Below are 22,835 nucleotides of genomic sequence, written 5' to 3' on the forward strand. Positions count from 1 at the left end.
TTAACGAACCCAACACAGCACCAAATATATATAAGAGACTCACAATTTCTCTTCTTCTTGAGTGAAGCACTGGCATATACTGAGAAATAGAGTATGTAAAAATGAATATTCCTTGAATTTATTGACCAAACTGTAGAAGTGAGCTGGCATTTAACTTTTGCCACAAATCATTCATACAGCAATTAACAAATCACCCTTGAAACACATGTCCAGATACCTAACAGTAGTTCTGTGAAAAGAGAAGTTTATGACTAGAAAGAAGTTGTGAACAGAAAGGTTTAATCTTAGGAAACAGAACGTCAACGAACTGTCTGAAGTCACCGGGAAGATAAGCAGGAAGGTTGCACCTAGAGCCCTGATTTCGCCTTTCTCTCCTTTCTAAGCCATACTGTTTTTCTAACATGACTGATGCAGTGACAATATAAAAGATGCAAAACCGGCCACAATCTTGGGCAAAAAGGAACTCTCACAAACCAGTGATGACTGGGAATACTCTAACTTTAGGCTTCCTCCAACCTGAAAAAAAAATCCAAAAACAAGACAATGACTTTCAAAAAAATTTATTCTTTCCAGTATCTTTCAGGGTAACACAAACTTTGGTCTAAGAGAAGCCTATTACTATTTGATTCGGGGGGGGGGAATTATTTCTTTTAGTAGTAAGGTCAGAAGATCTGGCTTTAGATCAGACTTACAAAAATAGTTGGAAAGAAAAGTACAATGCCTGTGTAAGAAAACTGCTATTATTAGTAGATATTTTATCATTATTCGTCATAAGGAGTAATATCAAAGGTTTTAATTGTATCCAATTTTTATGCTTGCTTTTTCTGTGAGCACTTCATAAATTAATTCTCATTGGCACTTATAACATGTCTAGGAGAAGCTATCCTACTTAACAGCTCCCTGGAGGAATCCATGGATGGGATCATACGGTTTACAAACCCCATGAAACTGTATACAAAATGTGGTGAGTATGCACGTATTTCAGATTTTCAAAGGGTTCTTTCAGCTGAAGAACAGTTACCTCTGCCATGGTTAGGAAATCTAAAACAAGGGAAAGCAATAATCCTTCGCATGGTCACAGAGTGAGTCAATGTTAACATCAGATAAAGTAACCTGCAACTCCTGAATCCAAGGCTCTATCTGAATAGATCACACTCCTTAAGAGATCACATATCCAGAGAGAAAGTTCGAAGAAAAACAAAACCCCACCTTTTGTGGGAGGAGAACTCACAGGCTAAGTGAAGGAGTAGGGAGGGAGGTCATTCTTTGTCAATCAGGCCATCGTGCTGGTTTCTGAAGGAATTTTGCAAAGCAGACTAGCTCTAAAAGAATCATTCCATTCAGCAAACACAAAGGCAGCAGTCTCCAAGCCTGAGTGTCTTCTCTTCTATAGTCACTTACCTTGAAGCACATTCTGTTCTAGAAAGAATCTCTTCAGTAACTATTTTTAGTTATATAAACCGTAATCCACGTAAACATTTAATGTTCTAGGAAAAAGTTTAACTAGCCATTTTTGTTCTAAACAAAGACTATCCCCCACCATTCCCAGCTCATTCCCTTTCCAGGACCTTTAAAACTCTCTTCCCCTATCACAAAGTATATACATGTGTAGGGGGTAGAAGCTATTACTATCTGATAACTGTTAGGTTATCAGAAACCCTCATGGAGTAGTGGTTAAGAGCTCCGACTGCTAACTAAAAGGTCAACAGTTCAAATGTACCACGCGTTCCTTGGAAACCCTATGGGACAGTTCTCTGTCCTATAGGGTCGCTATGAGTCAGAATCAACTCAATGGCAGTGGGTTTGGTTTTTCGGTTTTATTAGGTTAAAAGTTAGAAGTTAAAATGACCCCGAGTTTCTCTTAGCTCTTTTCAAAAAGCATTGAGTGGCACAATGTAGCAGGGCCTTCTACAAAGGGTTATCAGAGTGAAGGAGGTAGTAAAGGTCACTTTAGTTCATCTTATCTGTATGGCTAACGGCCCTCGGGAAAGGGGATGAGTAGGAAATAAAACCAGCAGCTAAAAACATCATTTGAATTATCCTAGCTGGGTATCATTCCCAGTACACCAGTGCACAAATCACTGAGATGGATAATGAAATACATTAAAGCCTCTACCATGTGGCATTCTAGTCGCCATAGTTGATGTTCCCAGGGTCATCCCTTTGTCCACCTTTCTCCCCCATGATGGTCAACATCCATTTACCACTATTACTGTACCACACCCCATTCTCAATTAATACCTTTTTACTTACAATTCTCTGTACTTAGAGAATCAATGAATATCAAGATTGAAAAGGACACTAAAGGTCATAATCTCCCTCACTTTCATTTTATTCTTGGTTGAATGTTTTTGGTCTCTATCTCCTGTTCCCTTTCCAAGCCTTGTTCTCACCCCTCTCAAAGCTTCCCTTTCCTCAACATCAATTCCTAGCAGCTTCTCCTACGACAAATCTCTAACTGCCTCTATAAATATCACTGTCCCTATTTCAATATAAATTCTTGTTCTCCCAACTGAGACCGAGTTGCCGCTTCAGTGATAACTAATCACCTCAATTGCATTCAGGAAGCCTTCTCCAGTTGAGTCAATCTGATAGAACCTGAGCCCTGGCCAGGGACCCAGCCTTCCCAATATCACCTGTGTACTTCCCAACGGTCTCCTACCCACAGAATCATTACATTTTAGACCTGAAAGAACATTCCAAAATAACCTGGTCCAATGTTGTCCAAACCTTTTTTTTTTTTTACTAGATTTTATACCATAGATTTTGAAATGTATGAACTCCATTTTACTTCATAAACTCATACGCACCCATAACTGAAACAAAAGTTTCATAAAACCACACTTACTCTTGCTATGTCAACACACTGATAATTTCTGTTCTATTTTATTCCATTTGTTTAAAAATGTCAGGTGCCACCCACTACATTGACCGCCCAACCCAATAACAGGATGGGGCTATAGTTTGGAAAACATTAATCCAGTCAAAACTTCTCATTGGCTGATGAAGAAGCTTTAACTCAGCGGTGAGACAAGTTTTCCAGCCACAACAAGTTCCTCCATGAAATTAAACTCACGTCTGACAAGTCACAGACTGGTGTTCTTTCCACTACAGACCTTTTCTGCCCAGTTACGGCCACTGAGTCACACCCCATGCCCGATCATAACCCCCAAAGCACCATCCCCAGACACTGACCCCACACTCTTCTTGAAGTCAGACCCTCAAGGTCACTGCCTCCGGAGCAGAGTCCTATCCCGGCCGCTGCTTCATGTTCCCTTAGGTCAGAGTCACCAGCCAGTGACTCGAAGCCATTGCCCCTCGGTCACAGTCCCCTTGCAGTCATTGCCTCTCACTCCTCGGTCACAGTCCCCTCAGTCTCTGCCTCACGCTCTCCGGGGTTAGAGTCCCCTTGCATTCACTGCCCGCCGACAGCAACACCTCGGTCACAGTCGCCTCGCTGTCCCTGCCCCTCGGTCACAGTCGCCTCGCAGTCCCTGCCTCACGCTCCCCTCGCTGTCATTCGCTGACCCACTCTTGCCTCAGTAACAGTCCCCTCGTGGTCCCAGCCCCACAGCCTCTCCTCGCAGAGTCGCAAGGATATGCATACAACGGATCCTCCCTCACCTGCAGCTCAGCTCGCCCAGCGCCCCTGTCCCGTCAGATTTTGGTCGGCTGCCGCGTCACCGACATGGGAAGTTGAAGAGGTTGCGGAGAGACGCCCGGGAAAGGCGCTGACGGAACAGCGGGCCGGAAGTCCCGCCTACTGCCCGCCCCCTTGTCAATCCGACCACGATTTTTCCCTGAAAACTACGACCCCTGACACAGTAGTTCCGCCTCCCCAGAGGCCCTAGGGATGAAGTGGCTGAGCAAAAAAAACCACCAGAGGCTACAGGACAAATGATTAAGGATCAGTCTCCACCGGAACCACAGTATGCAGTGAAGACGCCTCCTCCTAGTGGGACACGGATGTGAACTTTTGTACGTGTTCGCTGGCAGTTTGTCAAGAAGTGGTAACCAGAGACTCCCTTCTTGTGCCCCGCGAGAGGCTAGGTCCGTCTTGGTCCTTCTCCGCTGTATCCCCAGCGCCTAGCGAAGCGCCAGCCACTCGCACGGGGGCTTTCGCTGTGCAGATGGCCGAGACGCTTTTCCTAAAGACCTGCTGTCGTCTGTCATTGCTTCACCACAGCGCCAGCTGTTACCTACTTGATGATGTAAAGAGAATTCACATCCACTAACCAAGTCCTCTAAAAATCTGTGGCTGGCCCAAACCCTTGTTCTTCCTGTTGTTATTTCAGACCCAGGTTGGCTCAAAAAAAAAACATGACTCTCTAGGAATCAACTGGAGAGCAACTGTGGTTCAGCGGTAAAATCCTCACATTCCATGCAAAAAAAATTAATTCATGGTTTGATTCTGGGCATCTCAACAGCAGCCACCACCCTGTCAGTGTAGTGTTGCTAACAGGTTTAAGCAGACCTTCCAGACTACAAGAGACTAGAAAGAAAGGCCTGGCAATCTGCTTCTGAAAAACAGCCAGTGAAAACGCTGTGGATCACAACAATCTGACTTGGCTGTGCATGGGGTCACCACGAGTCAGAGTGGCAGCTAACAGGAATCAAGTGAGGGTTAGTTGAGCAGGACTGGATTCAAGGGAGGCCATGGGAAGAAAACCACAGGCAACAGGGTGTCTGGTGAGGAGAAACTTTTTCTTTTGCTAGGATGAAACTTTGGAGGGGTTCCTTTTAATTCTGTAGATGTAAGGCAAGTAGGTACCCAATGGTATAAAGAAGAATGTAAACAGACTTTTTAATTTTTGGAGGGGGAGGTCTAGATGTTTGACTTGAAAGTGGCTGAGAAGAATGAGGGTGGATGTGATGGTCAATGTCATGTGTCACCTATGATTCTAGTGGTTTGGCAGATACTGCACCGGGTGCTCTTTCATAATGTACTGTAATGTGATCACCTTCCGTGATGTGATCAGCCAATCAGTTCAAAGAGGAGTTTCCTTAGGGATGTGGCCTACCTAAAGTACATAAATGGATGTTCTGACAAAGCTAACTCTCTCAGCCCTGTCAGCTGACCTCTGGTTCCTGGGATATATGAGTGCAGAAGTCTCCAGCCTGCTGCCTCACCTGCAGATTTTGGGTTCACCAGCCCCCGCAATACCGTGAACTAGCAGAGGTCTCCAGCCTGCTGCCTGACCTATAGATTAGGGACTTCCAGCACCCACAATTGCATAAGCCATTTCCTTGAAGTAAATCTCTCTATATTTATATATATACATCTCACTGGTTTTGCTCCTCTAGAGAACCCAGGCTAAAAGAGTAGGTAAGCTTGTGCAGCTGCCCAGGAGCATCCAGGGAGAAAAAAGATTTAAATTCCGACCTTTTCCTTTTTGAGTTTCAAATAATTGTTTGAACACGGCTGATAGACTGAGGTGGCCCACATAAGGTCAGGTAGCTGGAGAAAATAACAGGGACTCTAAGGGGAAAGTGGAGCCCTGGTGCCACAGTGGTTAAGAGTTCAGGCTGCTAACCAAAAGACTGGCAGTTCGAATCCACCAGCCGCTCCTTGGAAACCTTATGGGGCAATTCTACTCCGTCCTATAGGGTTGCTATGAGTCGGAATCGCCTTGACGGCACACAACAACAAGGGGAAAGTTACTTTAAAGACAGTAGGAGTCTATAGTAGCCAACATAGGAACTTAAGAAGAGTCTTAAAGGGGGCCTAATTTCGTACACAGGAGCCCCGGTGGCACGGTGGTTAAGTGCTCCACCACTAACCGAAAGGTTGGCAGTTCAAACCCACCAGCTGCTCCTTGGGAGAAAGATGTGGCAGTCTGCTTCCGTAAAGATTTAGAGCCTTGGAAACCCTATGGGGCACTTCTACTCTATCCTATAGGGTCACTATGAGTTGGAATCAACACATTGGCAATGGGTTTGGTTTAGTTTAATTTCGTGCACAACTTGGGACCTCTGAGACCCTGATGCTCTGGACAAACCCTACAAAAAAAGAGATGGGCGTTTAAACTAATAAGCTGTGTAAGGCGTAAGCTAAGCAAAAACACTGCAATGAGAGAGAAAGACAACAGTTCAAAATACAGGGGAAAAAAAAGCTATGCACAAATTCGTCTCAGTGTTATTTATAAGAGTGAAAAATTAGAAATAAGTAGTCCCTCAATGAGGAAATGGCAAAAATAACCAGTGGTATAACCTAATGGAATAAGTGAAACTATTAAATTACACTTAATGAAAATCATAGTGCAAATAAAATGATGTAAAAACTGTTTATGACAGTACAAGAAGTGAAAAAAATCAGGGTACAAAATTGTATATTATTTTTTAAACCCTACAAATAAAAAAGCACTAATAGAAAATACACCAAAATATTTACAGCTGGTTATGTTTGGGCACGTGAATTACAGATTTTCCCCTTTTTTCTCTACTTTCCACATGTAACAAGAACACATTACAACAAAATCAAAACATTAAAAATAGAACACCTAACAGCTTGCCAGACTGCCAGCTTATCTTTATTTCGTCAAGATATTGAACAACAGAAAAAGGTTCATATTTCTTCATGGTCGTATCTTTTCCCAGCTTTTCAAGGATTCAATAGTAGAAACAGCCAAATGCCGCAACAACACAGAATAAACTGTCCTAAAAAAACAAAACAAAACACACACATAAGCACAAATCCTTTGGTACTAATAAGGGAATAAGGAGAAGCACAGGCAATTTAAATTAACACCATCCCAGAGCTTTACCCATTTTAAATAATGAATACCCTTTCCTTAAAAAAAAAAAATGTTTCTGGTGGAGACCTATAAAGCTGCTTGCCTGAGGGTAACTATAAAACTGTTTGCTAAAAGGGTAGGGTAAAAATTAGACTTTTTGAATACAGAATTAAAATGTAAACTAATAAGTGTTATGTAACGCATACTCACGAAATCATTATTTTTCTTGATTTGTCTTAGAAATAAAATAATGTATGAAATGCGTTGAGCTTCTTGGAGTAAAAGCATTACCCAACTCAAGGAAATACATTATCACAGACAACAAAACCACATCCTGTCATAAATTCTGGATAGGGGCAAATGGTCTCTGGGTGTTTGTTCTTAATTGATAAAATTCACTTGTCCATCTTTGAGCTCAGAATCTCAAAATGCTTTCCAGATCCCAGTTAAACCTGTTAAAATACTTTTTAGGTATTTATTACAGGAGCTCCGCCAGCCTCAGCAACTCCGGACCCACCAACCTCAGCTCCAGCCGGGGAGTGACAGGAGAAAAATAATCTGAGCTCAAATACCTGATCATTAGACAAAAGTAAAACTGAGTGGTTAGCTCAGCTCCCTGTCTCCTCGTGGGGACAATCCTGAGCTGTGTTCCACATCCATGGTATCTGTGGTAAAAGGCCTATTTTGTTTTGTTATGCCCAGTCTCTCATGGCCTGATACTTTTGTAAAATACAATACAAATTAAGTACTAGGGAAATGAAATGAAAAAAGAACCAAACAAAATACAGCCCCAACTTTTCATTATTAGATTCACTGGGGATAAAATTACTTCGTCGAATTGCTATAAAATTTCCTAAACCCTTACACTCAATTTATGTACTTTTATGTACATGGACCTGTCACAAATAGTTACTAGAAGGACACTGGTCTGTGGACCACCCTTTGGGTATAAACTGTTCTCCAGTGCCTCCCAGAATTCTCCAGCGGGACCGCACCCCAGTTACCCACAGCAATAATCTGTTCAATAGCGTATGCTTTTCCCTTTCCTGTCTCATTTCTAGTGCTTCCTGGGATCTTCTCCCAAATACGCAAAGTGCTTTAATCTCTGAAAATGAAATCCTATAAATACCCATCTCAACAAACTGGACTAAAGATAGACTGTCAGCAACCTAAACCTGAAAAATTATTTTTAGCCACCTCCCCCACCAATTCTGTGTTCTAAAACCCAATCCTGATAATCCTGATTAGAGTAATAACTGATAACTCAAGGTCTTAATTACATATTTGAGTATTGTCTACCCTCACAAACTCTCTGAAGGCATAAACCACGTCTGTCTGAATCACTTTATCCCTAGCACCTTGAAAACAGAGGCTGGAATGTAATCAAAACCAAAAACCAAACCCATTCCTGTTGACTCGATTCCGACTCACAGCAGCCCTATAAGACAGAGTAGAACTGCCCCATAGAGTTTCCAAGGATTCGAACTGCCGACCGTTTGGTTAGCAGACGTAGCTCTTAACCACTACACCACCAGGGTTTCCGGCATGTAAGAGGAGCTCAGAATTATTTGCTGAAAGAATGAATTGTATAAAGGCCCAGAAATGTGTATTTTTAACTCCAAGACGTAGAAAAGCCATCACTTCAGCATGATCCTTGCCCCAAAGAGAGCTGAGAAATGAAGATTTGCATGGTACTTCCCCCTGTTCAGCCCCTGATCCACAGGGTGGCTGAGCATAAAGCGAAACTTTGGTAGGACCAAAGGATTTTAGACTTAAACAATACCTGAAGATCATCTAAACAATCCACTTCCAAACCTGCCTGTACAGGAGAATCATGGGGGAACTTTTTAAAAATTCAGATTCACTGATTGGCTTATTTGACCAGAATCCACCTAAGTAGGGCCCTAGCATCTGCATTTTAAACAAGTCTCACAGATTATTTCACAGATTAGGCAGCCATAGCCAGTCTTTGGGGAGATCTACTTCAGCTTCCTAATGTATCTAATGCAATCTGAGACCCCAGAACGTCCAATGACTTCCCTAAAGTCATTCAGTTAGAAAGGGACAGAGCTAGAAATGGAATCCTCTCCACCAGTTCACTCGATCCAGCTTCTTTTCATCTCTGTTTGAATTCTGATACTACTAATTCACAACTTGGAGCATGTGGGGAGAGGATGGGATCATTTCTGAGAGAAAGTATAAAGAAACAACACATGATTAAAATATATAATACACTGTGGCAATATCTTGCCAATGTCTCAATGAAACCTCTTTCTCAAGATTCCTCTTTATTTTTGCTCCGTTTTGAGAAATGGCTTTGAGATAAAGTGGATGAATTTTATTTCTGAAAGAAAAATCAACTTTCCTCATGGAATCCCTGCCACCCAAATTTCTTTGCACCTTAGCCAAGTGCCATATGTCTATTAGCTCCAAACGATAATATGCTATTCCCAAATTCAGACCCGTGAAGATTTACATCCTCTCTACACACAGGTCTCCCTAAGTTGCTGCTTTAGTAACACAAAAAAGCAAAGGTAAAATCATCTTGCCCAGAAAGAGTCTTAAAACAAACATCTAAGACTAAAGTGTCTTTACATCTTAATAAACACTAGGTAATTTATCTGAAATGCCCACATTTCCTTAGAAAGGTTAAAAAAAAAGATTCCAAATAAACTTACATTCATGAAAACATCATGAATGTAGTTGTCCGTGTCAGCATCCCAGAAGCAGCGAGCAGCCATGCTAAAAAAGCCAAAGGAGAAGACGAGTCATCAACAACATAACAAGGATCTGAACTACACGTATGTGTCACGAGCAAAAGTTTCCCTTTATATGTTCTTACTAGTAAGCAACAAAGCTTGGCTTTGAACCCAGGCAGTTCAAGCCCATAAAGATATGTACATATACCACATTACATTGGTTCATTTTTTAAGTTTCTTTGTTTTATTTTATATAGAAGAGCTCCCCTCAGCCTAACATTTCACATATTCTTAATCAAGAAAGTTCTACCTGTTTCCAAGCTGCAGTCGCAACAATATGAAATGCAGTTACTTAATTGATCAATCAACACGTATTTATTTAGCAACTACCATAGGTCCAGAAAGATTAAATCTGGCCCCCCAATTTAGTTACTGAAAAAGTATTAACACACATCAGAAGAATAATTTAGAGTTGATGCTATATTTAAAAAAAGAGGAGAGGAAGAGAAGAGAGATAAAAGAAGAAGGAAAAATGATAGATTAAAAGAAATTGAGGAGACATATCAGCCAAATGCAATGTGTGGACTTTGTATGGGTCCTAATTTTAGCCAACAAATTGTAAAATATACATATATATATATATATATACACACACACACATTTATGCACACATACATTATATATATACACACATATACACACTATATATACATCAGATATGACACAACTGGGGGATATCTGAACACTAAGTGGATATTTTATTACATTAATGATTGACAATATTTTAGATGTGATAATGATATTATGTTAAAAAGAGTCCTTAAAAAATTTGGAAAGGAAGTAGTAATGGCTGCACACCACGGTGACTGTAATTAATGTCACTTAATTGCACGTGCAAAAATGGTTCAAACTGCAAATATTTTGAGGTATATATATATCATCACAATAAAAAAAAAAAGTCCTTATCTTTTATCAACACATATTCTTGCATTTGCAGACAAAATAGTAGGATGGGTGGAACTGGTTTCAAAATCTGGTAAGGGCAGGGAGAGTAGGTGAGGGTGTAAATCAAACAACATCCTATGTGCTGATGACTACCAAAGCTAAGTGATAAAGACAAAAGAGTTCTTTAGTCCCTTCATTTTCAGATGTGTTTGGAATTTTAGATAATAAAAGTTAAAAAAAAATAGAAAGGACTTTTATGCCATGCTTTTGAGTCTGTCGAAAGTACATTTAACAAAGTTCAATTGGTTTACTAAAAAAAAAAAAAAAAAACGTTGCTGTCAAGTCATTTCTGACTCATAGAGACCATATAGGATAGAGTATAACTCCCCCACAGGGCTTCCAAAGGAGCAGCTGGGGGATTCGAAATGCCAACATTCTGATTAGCAGCTGAGCTGTTAACCAGTGCACCTTGGTTTAAGGAGTTTATAGTTGACAGGGTTTGAAATAAGAAACTCTATAGAGTTTATCGAGAGAGAGTGAATTCAGGAAGATTGGTCTAGTATGCAAGAAGAATTGTAAAGGAGAGAGCTCAGAGTCAGGAAATGCTGGCATCCAGATTACAGTGCATGCAAGCAAAGAGAGAGTAATGGTTAAATAAGATAAAAGATGGCACCAGGATTTTAAGCTAGAGTCAATGGAGGCTTGGTAATACTCTGAGAGACAGGGAAATTAAAACAAGAGGCTGATTTAAGGAGAAGGAAGGGAAAAGAAGCTATTTGAGCATGTTGAATCTGAAGTGACAAAATAGTAAAGTATTTCTTAATCTCTTCATGGTGAGGAAATTTCCTGAAGCCTTTTGACCACATGGCAGAGGAAGCTCTGGTGAAAAGAGTGCTATGCAGGGAGTCAGAAGACTGAGCTCTATTAGTGGCCCTGAAACTGAGCAGATATACAGTTCTGGAAAAATCATGCTGGATCTCATAAGCGTCATCTATAAAATAAGTGTACTGGACACCAGAGAACTCTTTTCAGATGTAACATTCTATAGTGAAAATATCCACAAGGCATTTTTAAAATCAATTCAACAAATATTTTAGTACTTTCTTGAAAAATACTGTGTGAGCATTGACTACAAAGGGAAAGAGGGGATTAACACTTGGGCACAGGAAAAGACAGGAAATCCAGATTTTGAACACACCAACACAGGAATGACAGTTTGAGGTCACGAGAATGAATGAGCTCATTGAAAGAGCGTCATGAAGAGCAGACGGAAAAGAACTGAGCCTTGAAGAAAGCTCACAGCTGGGGAGGCCGAAGATAAAGAGCCAGTGAAGGAAAGAGAACGAGCAGTTAAACAGGAGGAGAAATGTTAGATAAGTGACATCAGGGCCAAAAAAAAAAGAATCAATTTTAAGAAATAAAAGTCAAGGCCAAGAACAAAACCCAAGAAAGGGCAACTGGATTTGCTAATAAGTAGATCTCAGATAACTTTAAAGAAATTTAGGATAGTGGTAGGACCCAAAATAGGCCACAATGAATATAGGAGGAAACATATATACATAAACCCATACTGCCTATGGGAGCATATATACATAAACCCTAAAAGATTTATCAGCCTACAGATACCATGGAAGTTTAGTTACCCCATGAAGTTCACCCGACTGCCAGACCTTACTGTTCAGTACCAGGATCTCTTCGGCTCACAGCTGTCCTTTCCTTGCACTCTCGCAAAGACACAATCTTGTTGAATTATCAAGAGGTCGAATACCTAATAAGAAGCATATATGAAAAAACAAGAAGAACAGCCAGCTACTCACAATACTCCTTCACCTCTTTGTTCGCCAATCACTACTTGCACCACCATTTTATATCGGTCAAATCCCATTTCTAGAAAGAAAAATTAGGAAAGTATGTAGTAAAATTTTTGATTGATGGCAAATCTTCCCAGAAACAGACACAAACATTTAGCCTACAAGCTCTTGTTGAGTATGGTCGTAAGCTTGGGTGTCAGAGAGACTTGAGGACAAATCCTAATGGTAAACTTAACTAAGTATGTAACCTTAGACAAGTTGTTTAACTTTTCAGTTTAAGTACCCCTCCCTCATGTGTTAAATGAGAATATCATTACCTACCCTCTTGGGAGCATTGTGAGCTTATATAAAATATAGTAATATATGAAGCATCTGAAACAGTGCTGATACATTGAGTCTCTCAACAAACCTTAGCTTCCTTTTTTTTCTCCTACTCTAACTCAGGTACTGAGCTAGGCCCTCAAGATACAGATACAAATAAGACACTCTTCTTGCCTTAAAGAGCTCATAGTAGTTGAGAAGGCAGATGTGAAAAATAAGGTGAAAATGCAATATAATAATAATCTAAGAAAGGCCTGTATATAGTAAGTACCTCAGGAGCACAGGGCTGGGGGATTTCCCTTTGTCAAAGCGGTGAGAAAGGATGATCAGGAAAGACTTCTTGGATGATGTGATAAATGAGCTGAGTCTTTGTGGTGTTATGGATCATTTTTGTGTGGCCTTTCTAGCCATGGTCTTGTAACTCCCACCCAAGCACAAATAAGGCAGTTGTGGCCCACCAAAGGGATTGGTCAGTTCTGTCTTAAAAGACAGCCAATTCCAGAGCAGAGAGAGGATCCCACCATCACCAAAGAAGAGAAGCCAGCACCTCTTTTGGACCGGGGTCCCTCCACTGAGAAACTCTTGGAACCAGGAGACTGAGAGAGAGAGCTGTAGCACTGAAGATGGAGAGAAGCAGTAGCAGAGACCAGCAGCGGGAGAGGGCACTGTGGCCTTCCCAGCCCATGGAGCAAGAAAGCCGAGTGCCTTTGGACAGCAGGCTTGCTGGCAGTATAGGGTGCCTCTAGGCACTTGGCAGAGCTAGGTGTGCTGACCCATGAGCTTCTTCGGCCGAAGCTTACTGGCAGAGTGGGCACTTACTGGCAGACTTAAAAGAGCTTTGTTAACAATTGCCCGAGCAGAGGCCAGACAGAGGCGTGCTTGCAGCACAGCTAAGAAGAAGCTGTCCCGATGGAAGAACTGTATCCTGAGTGTTCCCGAGCCTGAATTGTAACTGTTACTTCCCTAATAAACCCCATAATCATGAGTATTGTCTGTGAGTTCTGTGTGGCCACTGCAATGAATTATTGTGCCCCGCACAGATATAAAGAGTGCCGTGGGAGGGACGAATGGTGTCAGAATTGGTAAAGATGGAGGAGACAGGAGGCATGGCTGACCTCCGCCCCATAGGAATCACCTCGGGCTGCTGATTTTGAATCTCTTCCCCCCTGGTGCACTTAGTCGAGGTCACATACCACCCCTGCACCACTTTTACGGTCTTGAAGGAGGAGTGGGAATTTACCAGGTTGATGATGTCTCTCCATCCTATGAGAGGAAATAGCACATACAAACGCATGAGAGCATGGAATCTTCGGGAAACTATAAGCTGTTCTGTGAAGTAGCCAAGAAAAAGAAACGTAAGATTCCAGCATACACTGGGATGGCCCGGCACAACTCAGCTGCTCGCCTCAGAAACTATACTGCTAAAGCAGCTAAATTCTGAAAATTCTCACTAACACCAAATCTGGAGAGAAAGAAACTCGGTGAGCATCCTTATCTTTCCCCTTTCCTAAGCAGTCAAAAAAGATGATGTGAAACGGGCAAAGCTGAAACAGAGCCAACTCTCCTTGATGAAGGTAAGGCCCCGGGACCATACAGTGGATTGGGCAAACCATCTGAGAACTATGAGTGCCCGCCCATGTGGAACACGGACCCTAATTCAGGGTACTGAGCAAAATCTCAAAAGAAGGCCAAGTCTAAGTTACTTCTTAAAAAACAGTGTACACGGTTCAGCTAAACTTTCTCCTCTCCCTACCCAGTTCTTAAGGCTATAGAAACATGGCTAGAATACCCAGCCCTCAAACAACAGTTCTGAGGGAAAAATAAAACAGTCTCAAATACAATGGAAGGAGAGTCAAGAAATCATCGATACTGTATCAGAGCAACTATGAAGTATGGACAGAGAAAATCCAAAAGAAGCTGAACGGAAATACATAAAGATACAACATCAATAACGAAAGGACAAACAAAAGGATTAACAAGAAGGATACTGTATAAAAGACAAAAAACTCAACCTGGAAGAAAATATAATCAAGGAACAGAGATTTCCTCGCAATTGATTCATAATACAGGTAGTCCCCACCTTTCCACGTATCTGAGTTAGGGCAAACCACACTTAGGGTCGTCTGTGCTGTTGTTTGTTTTTTAATACATCTTAATACTAAAAAAAAAAAAAAAATTTTTTTTTTTAATACTAAGTACAATGTCGCAGCTTGTAATTTGCTGCTGTTATCATCCACAGATGTAATGTTTCCAATCCCCAGAGACACGTAAAGATTGGATTTATAAAGGTACAGACAAAAAAAGGCAATAGTAATGAAAACCAAAAAAAAAACAAACAAGGTATTCAACTTATGTCAGAACCGACTCACGCTGTAATCTCCGTGGGAGTGGAACTGTCATTAAGTCGGGGACTACCCGTATAGGGTGTAAACTTATAAATTCAGCAATAAGAGCTCAGCAATCAGATTATAAAACAAAAGAGATGAAAACGAAGACTGCAGCCCGAGGAAACACACTGAATACCCATAAAATACCATCGCAGAACTAATAAGTTCAAAAAGGCACGAAACAGAACATACACAAATGAAACCTGAATTGCTGGCTTAAGATAATCACAAGTAAATATCAATAAAAAAAGGAAGAAACTATGGCAAAGAGAAGCTAATAGATATAGAAGGCAAAGATAATTCGAAATAATATTTGGTGTTATGAAGAAGAGAATCCAACAAATGAAACAGGAAATGTATTGAGAGATATAAGAAAATTTTCCCTGACATGAACAGAAAAATTAAACCTGCAGATTGAAAGACAGAAAATGCTAAACCCCAAGCCACACCCTAGAAAAGCTCCTGAGTGAACATCAAGGTCAAGGACAGGATCCTTTGAGCGAGGAACATCACACTGGCCTCAGGTTCTGCCACCTGTTGCCATCGAGTTGATTTTGACCTGTACCAGCCCTACAGGACAGAGTAGAACTGCCCTATAGGGTTTCCAAGGAGCAGCTGGTAGATTTGAACTGCTGACCTTTTGGTTAGCAGACAAGCTCGTAACCACTGCGCCAGGATAGATTTTGCTACAGTAACATGCGATGCCACAAAACAATGAACGAAAGTCTACAGGGTTTTCAAGAAAATACATTATTACCTCACAATATTATATTCATTTTAGTTTATTCTAGTTTAAAGGCAGAAGACAGATATTCTCAAACATGAATGAACCCAGAGAATATAACATTTATGAGCCCTTCCTGGAAAAACTCAACAGAATCTCATCACACAAGAATTGAACCAAAATAAAGAACTCAGCAACGGAAATGACATGGTAAAAAGGACTAAATGGTCAGCAATAATTCCATTTAAATACGGAATGGATACTATATGGCTATGGGAAATAGATCCACAGCACCCCCTTGTTATTAACGCATTTATCAGTATATAAACACAGAAGAGAGGTCTGGTATGATGTTCATCTAATAACGATTATTTGTGGGTGGTGGCATTTGGGATGATTTTTCTAACTATTTATTTTTCTACGCTGTTTAAATTCTTTATAATAGGCATGTATCTTTTTATACAAAAAAAATTAAAAGTGAATTTTCATAAATAAGTCTAAAAACAAAAATATTAACATCCCTATCATTGTTGTGTGCCATTGAGTTGACTCTGAATCACGGTGGCCCTATAGGACAGAGTAGAACTGCCCCATGGGGTCCCCTAGGCTGTAATCTTTACAGGAGCAGATCGCCAGGTCTTTTCTTCTGTGGAGCAGCTGGTGGGCTCAAACTGTCAGTCTTTTGGTTAGCAGCCTAGCACTTAACCATTGCACCACCAGGGCTGCTGTTAACATACTAAAAAAAAAAAAAAAAAACAATCCAAACCAGTTGCCACTGAGTCTATTCTGACTCATACCAACCCTATAGGTCTGAGTAGAACTGCCCCATAGGGTTTCCAAGGAGCAGCTAGTGGATTTGAACTGCCAACCTGTTGGTGAGCAGCTGAGCTCTTAACTACTGTGCCACCAGGGCTCCTGTTAATATACTAACCCATTGCGGTCAAGTCAATTCTGACTCATAGCAACCCTAAGGGACAGAGTAGAACTGCCCTACAGAGTTTCCAAGGAGCGCCTAGTGGATCCAAACCGCTGACCTTTTGGTTAGTAGCCATAGCACTTACCCACTACGCCACCAGGGTTTCTGTTAATATACTAACATTAGTTAATTCTGGGTGACAGAAATACATAGGTTGCTATTTTCTTCTTTGTACTTTTCTACATTTTTTAATTTCTAAAAATTAAACAAATTTAGAAAAAGAAGAAAATATACCAAAATATTAAATAGTAACTATCTTTGGGTAATAGAATTTTAGATAATTTTTTTAAAATTTATTTTTCTGTATTGCCCAGGTTTATTACAATGAGCATGTATTACCTCTACAAAGACATTCCTTCCCCCCAAAAATATTATCTTTAAGAAAGGATATAGAGAAGAGCAGCCAAGACAGCGGAGTAGTAAGACGCTTCCTGGGGCCCCTCTTACAACAAAGACTCGAAAAAACAAGTGAATCAATTGTTTATGACAATCTAGGAGCCCTGAACAGCAAAGGCAAAGTTGAGGAATTGGATTGAGCCGCAGGGGGAAGGAGAGACAGTTCAGAAGCAGCGAGGAGCTGCCAGACCTGACCTGGCAGGAACCAGCACCGTGAAGGCTGGATAGGCTGACGTGTGCGGTGAGGTAAACAGTGGTGCTCCACGTATTGGGAGAGACTGAGCGGCAGAGAGTACACTCCACCCTCCAGAATCATCAAGAAGCGCTGCTCAGTCGGCAAAAGATAAGTATGTGTGTCTAACCTACTGCATGGATCAAAAAACACCCCGTTTGGGAAGAGACTCTCTCCCATTTACTTGTCCTCCCCACTCTGCACCAGGTCCCGGGCTCACTTCAGTGATTACCGCTTCCCCTGGACCAGAAGTAGGACCCATCACATGTCCTGAGCCATTCTCTCAGTTTTGAAGAGGGAACAAATTAACAAACAGGAAAAAATAATCTGCCAGTACCCCTATGCCGCGAAGTCAGGGCAGGCACAGCCCCTTTTGCCTAGGCACAGGCATAAGGGGTCCATGGACTTAGAATGCCTTTCACCCCTGCAGAGACCTGTGTGGGCCCATTTCAACAGCACAGGCCCTCATTAGCACAGCACAACAGGGTATATACCTGAAGCCTAATTTCAACTATACCAGCTATACGGTGGAGTGGCAGGTTCGTGACATTTGACACCGCCCTGCCCATTAAGCAGGGTCCTCACCTACCCATACCAGGGGCCTGAGGACTGGTGGCTCCACCCATGCCACCCAGCCACCCATGACAAGGGTTCAAAAATAAGTGCTGCCTCCCAGTCCTTACAGCCAACAGCATTGGGAGCCCATAGTCCAGCTGCAAAACCCACCCACCTCTGTGCTCCAAGGAACAGGGACACGCTTTCCTCTCAGACATTCAGGGGCAGCCATCAGCTCCCTGCCTTGCTCAGTGCATGAACCCCTACTGCAGCCAGATACCTGTGCCTACTCCAATCACCCCTGCCTGTCTAGGACTGTAGGTGAGAGCCTGTACCACACACTTGGTGGCCAAACTACCTGGACATCTGAGCTGAATCCATACAAGAAAAGTAAACGGACTCCTGGGTTCACATACCTAGTAACAGCTCGAACCACCTGATGACAGAGCCTGAGAGCTTCAAAGGCGCCAATAATCAAACTAGCTCACACAAGCACCCTATGTGGGCGTATCAAAACAAAACAAGAAGCTAGGACACAGTAAGCAAACAGAAAATAAATAAATAACTTATTGATGGCTCGGAGACAACAGTCAGTATCAAATTACATAAAGAGGCAGACCATGAGAGCTTCAGCAAGGGCCCAGAACAAAGAATCACAAAATCTTCCAAAGGAAGAGAAATTCTTGGAATTACCAGAGGTAGAATTCAAAAGATTAATATACGGAGCTCTTCAAGAGATCAGGAAGGAGATCAGGCAAAAGGCAGAAGAAAGGATACAGAAAAGTTTTCAGATGGTATAACATTATTAACAAGAGAGAGGCAGGGGAGGGGGAGAAAGACAGAGCAGGGTAGAAAAGGCACAAGATATGTTCTGCGGATGTAGGTCTGGCAGGAGTAGAAGGTTCAGTAAGGCAAATAGTCAAGGATTCCGCTGGAGAAACGGACTGGGGTCAGACTGTGAGGGTTCTGAATGTCAGGCTAGGAATTGGAAGCTTGGTGAGAAAAACAAACAAGAATGATGGGGTCAAGGAGCCCCTATACCTCCCGGCCTTTCTGAATAGGAGGCTTTCTTTGACATTGGTTCCCTACTGTGTTTTATTTCACATCTTTACTCTTTCTCACAGTCTGAAAAAACCTGTATGAGCAAAAGTCACCAAATAATTATAGAAGACTAGACATTGAAGAGAGCCATTTGTCTTTAATACAGTCCACAGCTTAAGTACCTTGTTAAGACAGGGAGAGACATAACGGGTAAAACGGAGTGTGTGAAGGAAACAAGTCATTTCTAATGATCGCCACAATTACCTTTTAATTTATCCTTAATGGTTTCTGATAACTGTTTTGTGAGCTGAGGCATTTCTTCTGGAAAATACTCCACACTTGCCAGTTCCTCCTTGAGCAGCGCATGGATACAGTCTTTAACCACAGAGGGTCTGAACCTAAAGAATACAATTTGAGAACATCTAATTAGGACTCCAAAACCCCAAGTTCTTCTTCCCACGTCAACTTCCCCCAGCTTTTTGTAATTAGTACCACTTAGTCCTGGGCGGCACAGTTTGCGCTCAACTGTTAACCTACAGGTTGGCAGTTCAAACTCACCCAGCAGCAACGCAGAAGGGCCTGGCAATCTGCTTCCCTAAAGATTATAGCCAAGAAAACCCTGTGGGACAGTTCCACTCGGTAACACATGCGGCGGCCATGGGTTACAGTCCACCTGACAGCAACAGATTTTGTTTTGTTTTTTTACCATTTAATCCTTGTTTTATGAATTTTTTTATTATAAAAGTTATATAATCAAATTAAGAAAACAAGTTGTATTCCTAATGTATATCTCCAGTCTGGACCTCTGCTCTGAACTTCCGACCACATATTCTAACATATAGTCCATCTAGATGTCTAATAAGCAACTCAAAACATCCAACACTGAGCCTCTGATATTCTCCTCTCCAAAACTACATCCTCCCTCAGTCTTCCCCATTTCAGCCAACAACAACTCCATTCCTCCAGCTGCTCAAGCCAAAAACCTTGAGGTCAGTCTTGTTGCCTCTTTCTCTTATAGCCCACATCCACCTCATAAACAAATCCTGTCAGTTCTACCCTCAAAATCATCTAAAATTCAACCACTTCTCACCATCCCACCGCCACCACCTTGCTCCAAGGTACCATGCCTCTTTGGTGGATTACAATGGCCTCCTAACAAGCCTTATCTGCCTTCACCCCCACATCCCGTTCGCAACACAGAAACCAGACTGATCCTGTTAAGATATATGTTAATTCATAAACCCCTATACTCAAAACACTCCACATATTTCCCATCTCACTCAGAGTAAAAGCCAAAGTCCTCACTGTGACTGGCAGGGTCCCATATGATGTACTCTAACCCCCAAACTTATGTATTCCCACCCCCCAAACTCTCTACTACTTTCCCCCTACTTCTCTCCACTCAGTTCTCAGTTCTTTCTACTGACTTTCCCTATGTTCTCTGACCACACCAGGTACACAGACCTTAGTCCCTCTGTACCTGCTGCTTCCTCTTTCTGCAATGCTCCTCCTCCCTATACATGCATGGCTAGCTCCCTCACTTCTTTCAAGTCTTTATTCAAAAGTCATCTTCCCTGGCCATCCTCTCTAAAACCTCCAACCACCCCCTACCATCACCTTCCCATACCTTCCTTCCTAGCACTTGTTACTATCTGATACACTATATAGTTCACTTACATATTTATCTTGTTTGTTGTCCTTCTACTCTGTTAGAACACAAGCTCCAGAAGGGCAGGGAATTTTGTGTTTTATTCATTGCCATGTCCCCATTACCTAGAACAGGGCCCAGCATATAGCGGACAATAATGAAAAGATTACTGAATAAACAAAGATAGGCAAAGAAAAAGGTCAGCTCTCATTTCACCACTCCAGCAATACCATTAGCATTTTTACTGTATTGGTCATATATTACAATATTAGAATCCTTTTCTGGGCTACATATTCTATCAGTTGATTTGTCTATCATATCCCAGGTAACCAAAATATTTTAAGTTTTGAGCTTATAATGAGGTTTAATATTTGGTCATACTGGTGTTCCTCATTCCTTTTTTTTAAATTGTTGTAAATATACATATAACACAACACTTGCCACGTCAACATTTTTTACATGTACCATTGAGTGAAACCAGTTATATCCCTCGAGTGACACCAGTTATATCCCCTCATTACCTTTTAACAGTATTTCCTTTGCTCTATTGCCAGCTTATTCTCACATGTAATATAAATTGTGTATTAACAAGCATACTGTGTTTAGAAATCCCTGTTAAGCTTTTTCCCATAAAATGTTAATGTCTTCTTCATACGAATCACACATAATCTCAAAGGATTATTCCTACATAACACACCCTTGTTGTTAATCTTGTTCTGCATTGTCTTACAACAGAAACACGACTGAACCTCATTCTGGGCATTCAGAATCTTTTACCAAGATACCTGAACGTACCTTTTCTGTGCCCATTTCACCCACGGGAAAACTGCTGCCTGAAATCTTATCACAGTACAACCAGAGCTGCTGGCTTCCAGTACTCACCATGCCATTGGATTCAGCAAACAATCTCGTTTCAAACAATAGATGGGGGTTGAGAAGTCTTTTTTTTTTTTTTTTTTTATCTTTTTCTCGCAGAAAGACGAAGTTAGTGATGGATCCTACAGCCCTAGCGGACTGTCCTCTGCACCAGACTGTGCGCCTTAATTCTGGGCCTGGCTAGGACTTTATACGTACAGGCCTGTGCCCTGCAGAGGAGTATGCACATTCTGACATACGTGTGCACACGGTAACCCTCCAAACGAGGCTGAAGAGCATTCGATGCAAGCCTCTGCTTTCCCGCCTCTCTATTCCATCCATCTCCTCGGCCTGTGCCCACGCCCTGGATCTCCTAACCAAAACCCAAACCAATCTCATGGCCATCAAGTCCATTCCAGCTCATAGTGAATCTACAGGACAGGGTAGAACTATCCCATAGGGTTTCCAAGACTATAAATCTTTACGGAAGCAGACTGCCACAGCGTTCTTCCCGGGAGCAGCTGATGGGTTCCAACTGCAGAGCTTCTGGTTAGCAGCCGAGCGCTTTAACCACGGCGCACCAGGGCTCCTGGGTCCCCTGGAGCCATCCATCCCACTGCGCCACCCTAAGGGGCTCCCGGCGCCCTAACACTGCAGCAGCGAGTCCGGTCCTCTGCTGCCCCCTACAGCTGGAGGCCCAGAAGAGTCGGGATGCTGGAGAAGGGCCGTCTCCCCACCTCCCGCCCTCCCGCCCCGCCGGGCCTCCGCCGGCTCTCGGCTCCCGACGCCCCACCTGGGCCAGGTCGGCCCGCCCGCCCCGGCACTCCCGCAGGTCACGCCAGCCACATCCCGTCCACTACGCGCCTTTGCTGGAAACTGGGTCGCAGAATGTAGGTGTTCTCGGGCTCCCCTGAGCTCTTCTCCGTTTCAGGCGCCCCGTCGCCCACAGAAAAGGACAGCCCGGTCGACCTGGCCATGGCCAGGGCTTCTTGACCCAGGCGTGGGACGGCCTGCCGGGCTGCAGCACGGAGCTGGGAAACCGTCGCCAGGGCGACAGGCCCGCCCTTAGCCCTCACGTGACGCAGCCGCGCGCTCCCCGCGGAGCAGCCCCACCCCCGTCTGCAGGCGCGCCCCGCCCACTCCCGCGCCCACTCCCGCGCCTGCGCACTCGCTGCTGGGCGGGACGCGGCGGCGCTGGAGCGGAAGTTTAGTCCAAGCTTGGTCTATGGCTGCTAGGTCTGTAAATTACTTCCAGTATCCCTTATTAACCACGCTACAGGCTCTGAAAATAGACGTGGAGCAAAAGGTTCACAGGGGTAACCTGACCAAGGATGAAGAGCTAGGGAGCGGCAGAGCACTGACTAATCAAACGGTCTTCAAGGCAGTGGAATCCCTACGGGGGTGCGACGATGTGGACCGCACCGCGTGACCCTGTCTGAGGGGTGACACCAAAACGACAGTCTATAAAATTTTTGGGCAGTGCTTTAACAGGAATTTATTTTTATGAAAAT

At 42.7% G+C, this 22,835-nt stretch overlaps 2 protein-coding genes across 2 annotated transcripts in view; both read right to left on the reverse strand.

Moving 5' to 3' along the window:
* PCYT1A (phosphate cytidylyltransferase 1A, choline) overlaps positions 1-3,754 on the reverse strand; it is a 59,221-nt gene extending 55,467 nt beyond the window's left edge. The window contains exon 1 of the mRNA XM_003412947.4: positions 3,625-3,754. The gene's annotated coding sequence lies outside the window, so the exon portion shown is untranslated. The remainder of the gene's footprint in view (positions 1-3,624) is intronic.
* A 2,758-nt stretch (positions 3,755-6,512) lies between these two features.
* Positions 6,513-22,378, reverse strand: DYNLT2B (dynein light chain Tctex-type 2B). The gene is made up of 5 exons (XM_003412946.3): positions 22,189-22,378; positions 19,086-19,219; positions 12,196-12,265; positions 9,413-9,476; positions 6,513-6,657 (listed from the first exon to the last, which is right to left on the reverse strand). The coding sequence occupies exons 1-5, from the start codon at positions 22,299-22,301 to the stop codon at positions 6,610-6,612; spliced, it is 429 nt and encodes a 142-aa protein (XP_003412994.1). The 5' UTR covers positions 22,302-22,378; the 3' UTR covers positions 6,513-6,609.
* Positions 22,379-22,835: the final 457 nt, after the last annotated feature.

This window comes from Loxodonta africana, chromosome 1, assembly GCF_030014295.1.
Source record: "Loxodonta africana isolate mLoxAfr1 chromosome 1, mLoxAfr1.hap2, whole genome shotgun sequence".
Lineage (NCBI taxonomy): Eukaryota > Metazoa > Chordata > Mammalia > Proboscidea > Elephantidae > Loxodonta > Loxodonta africana.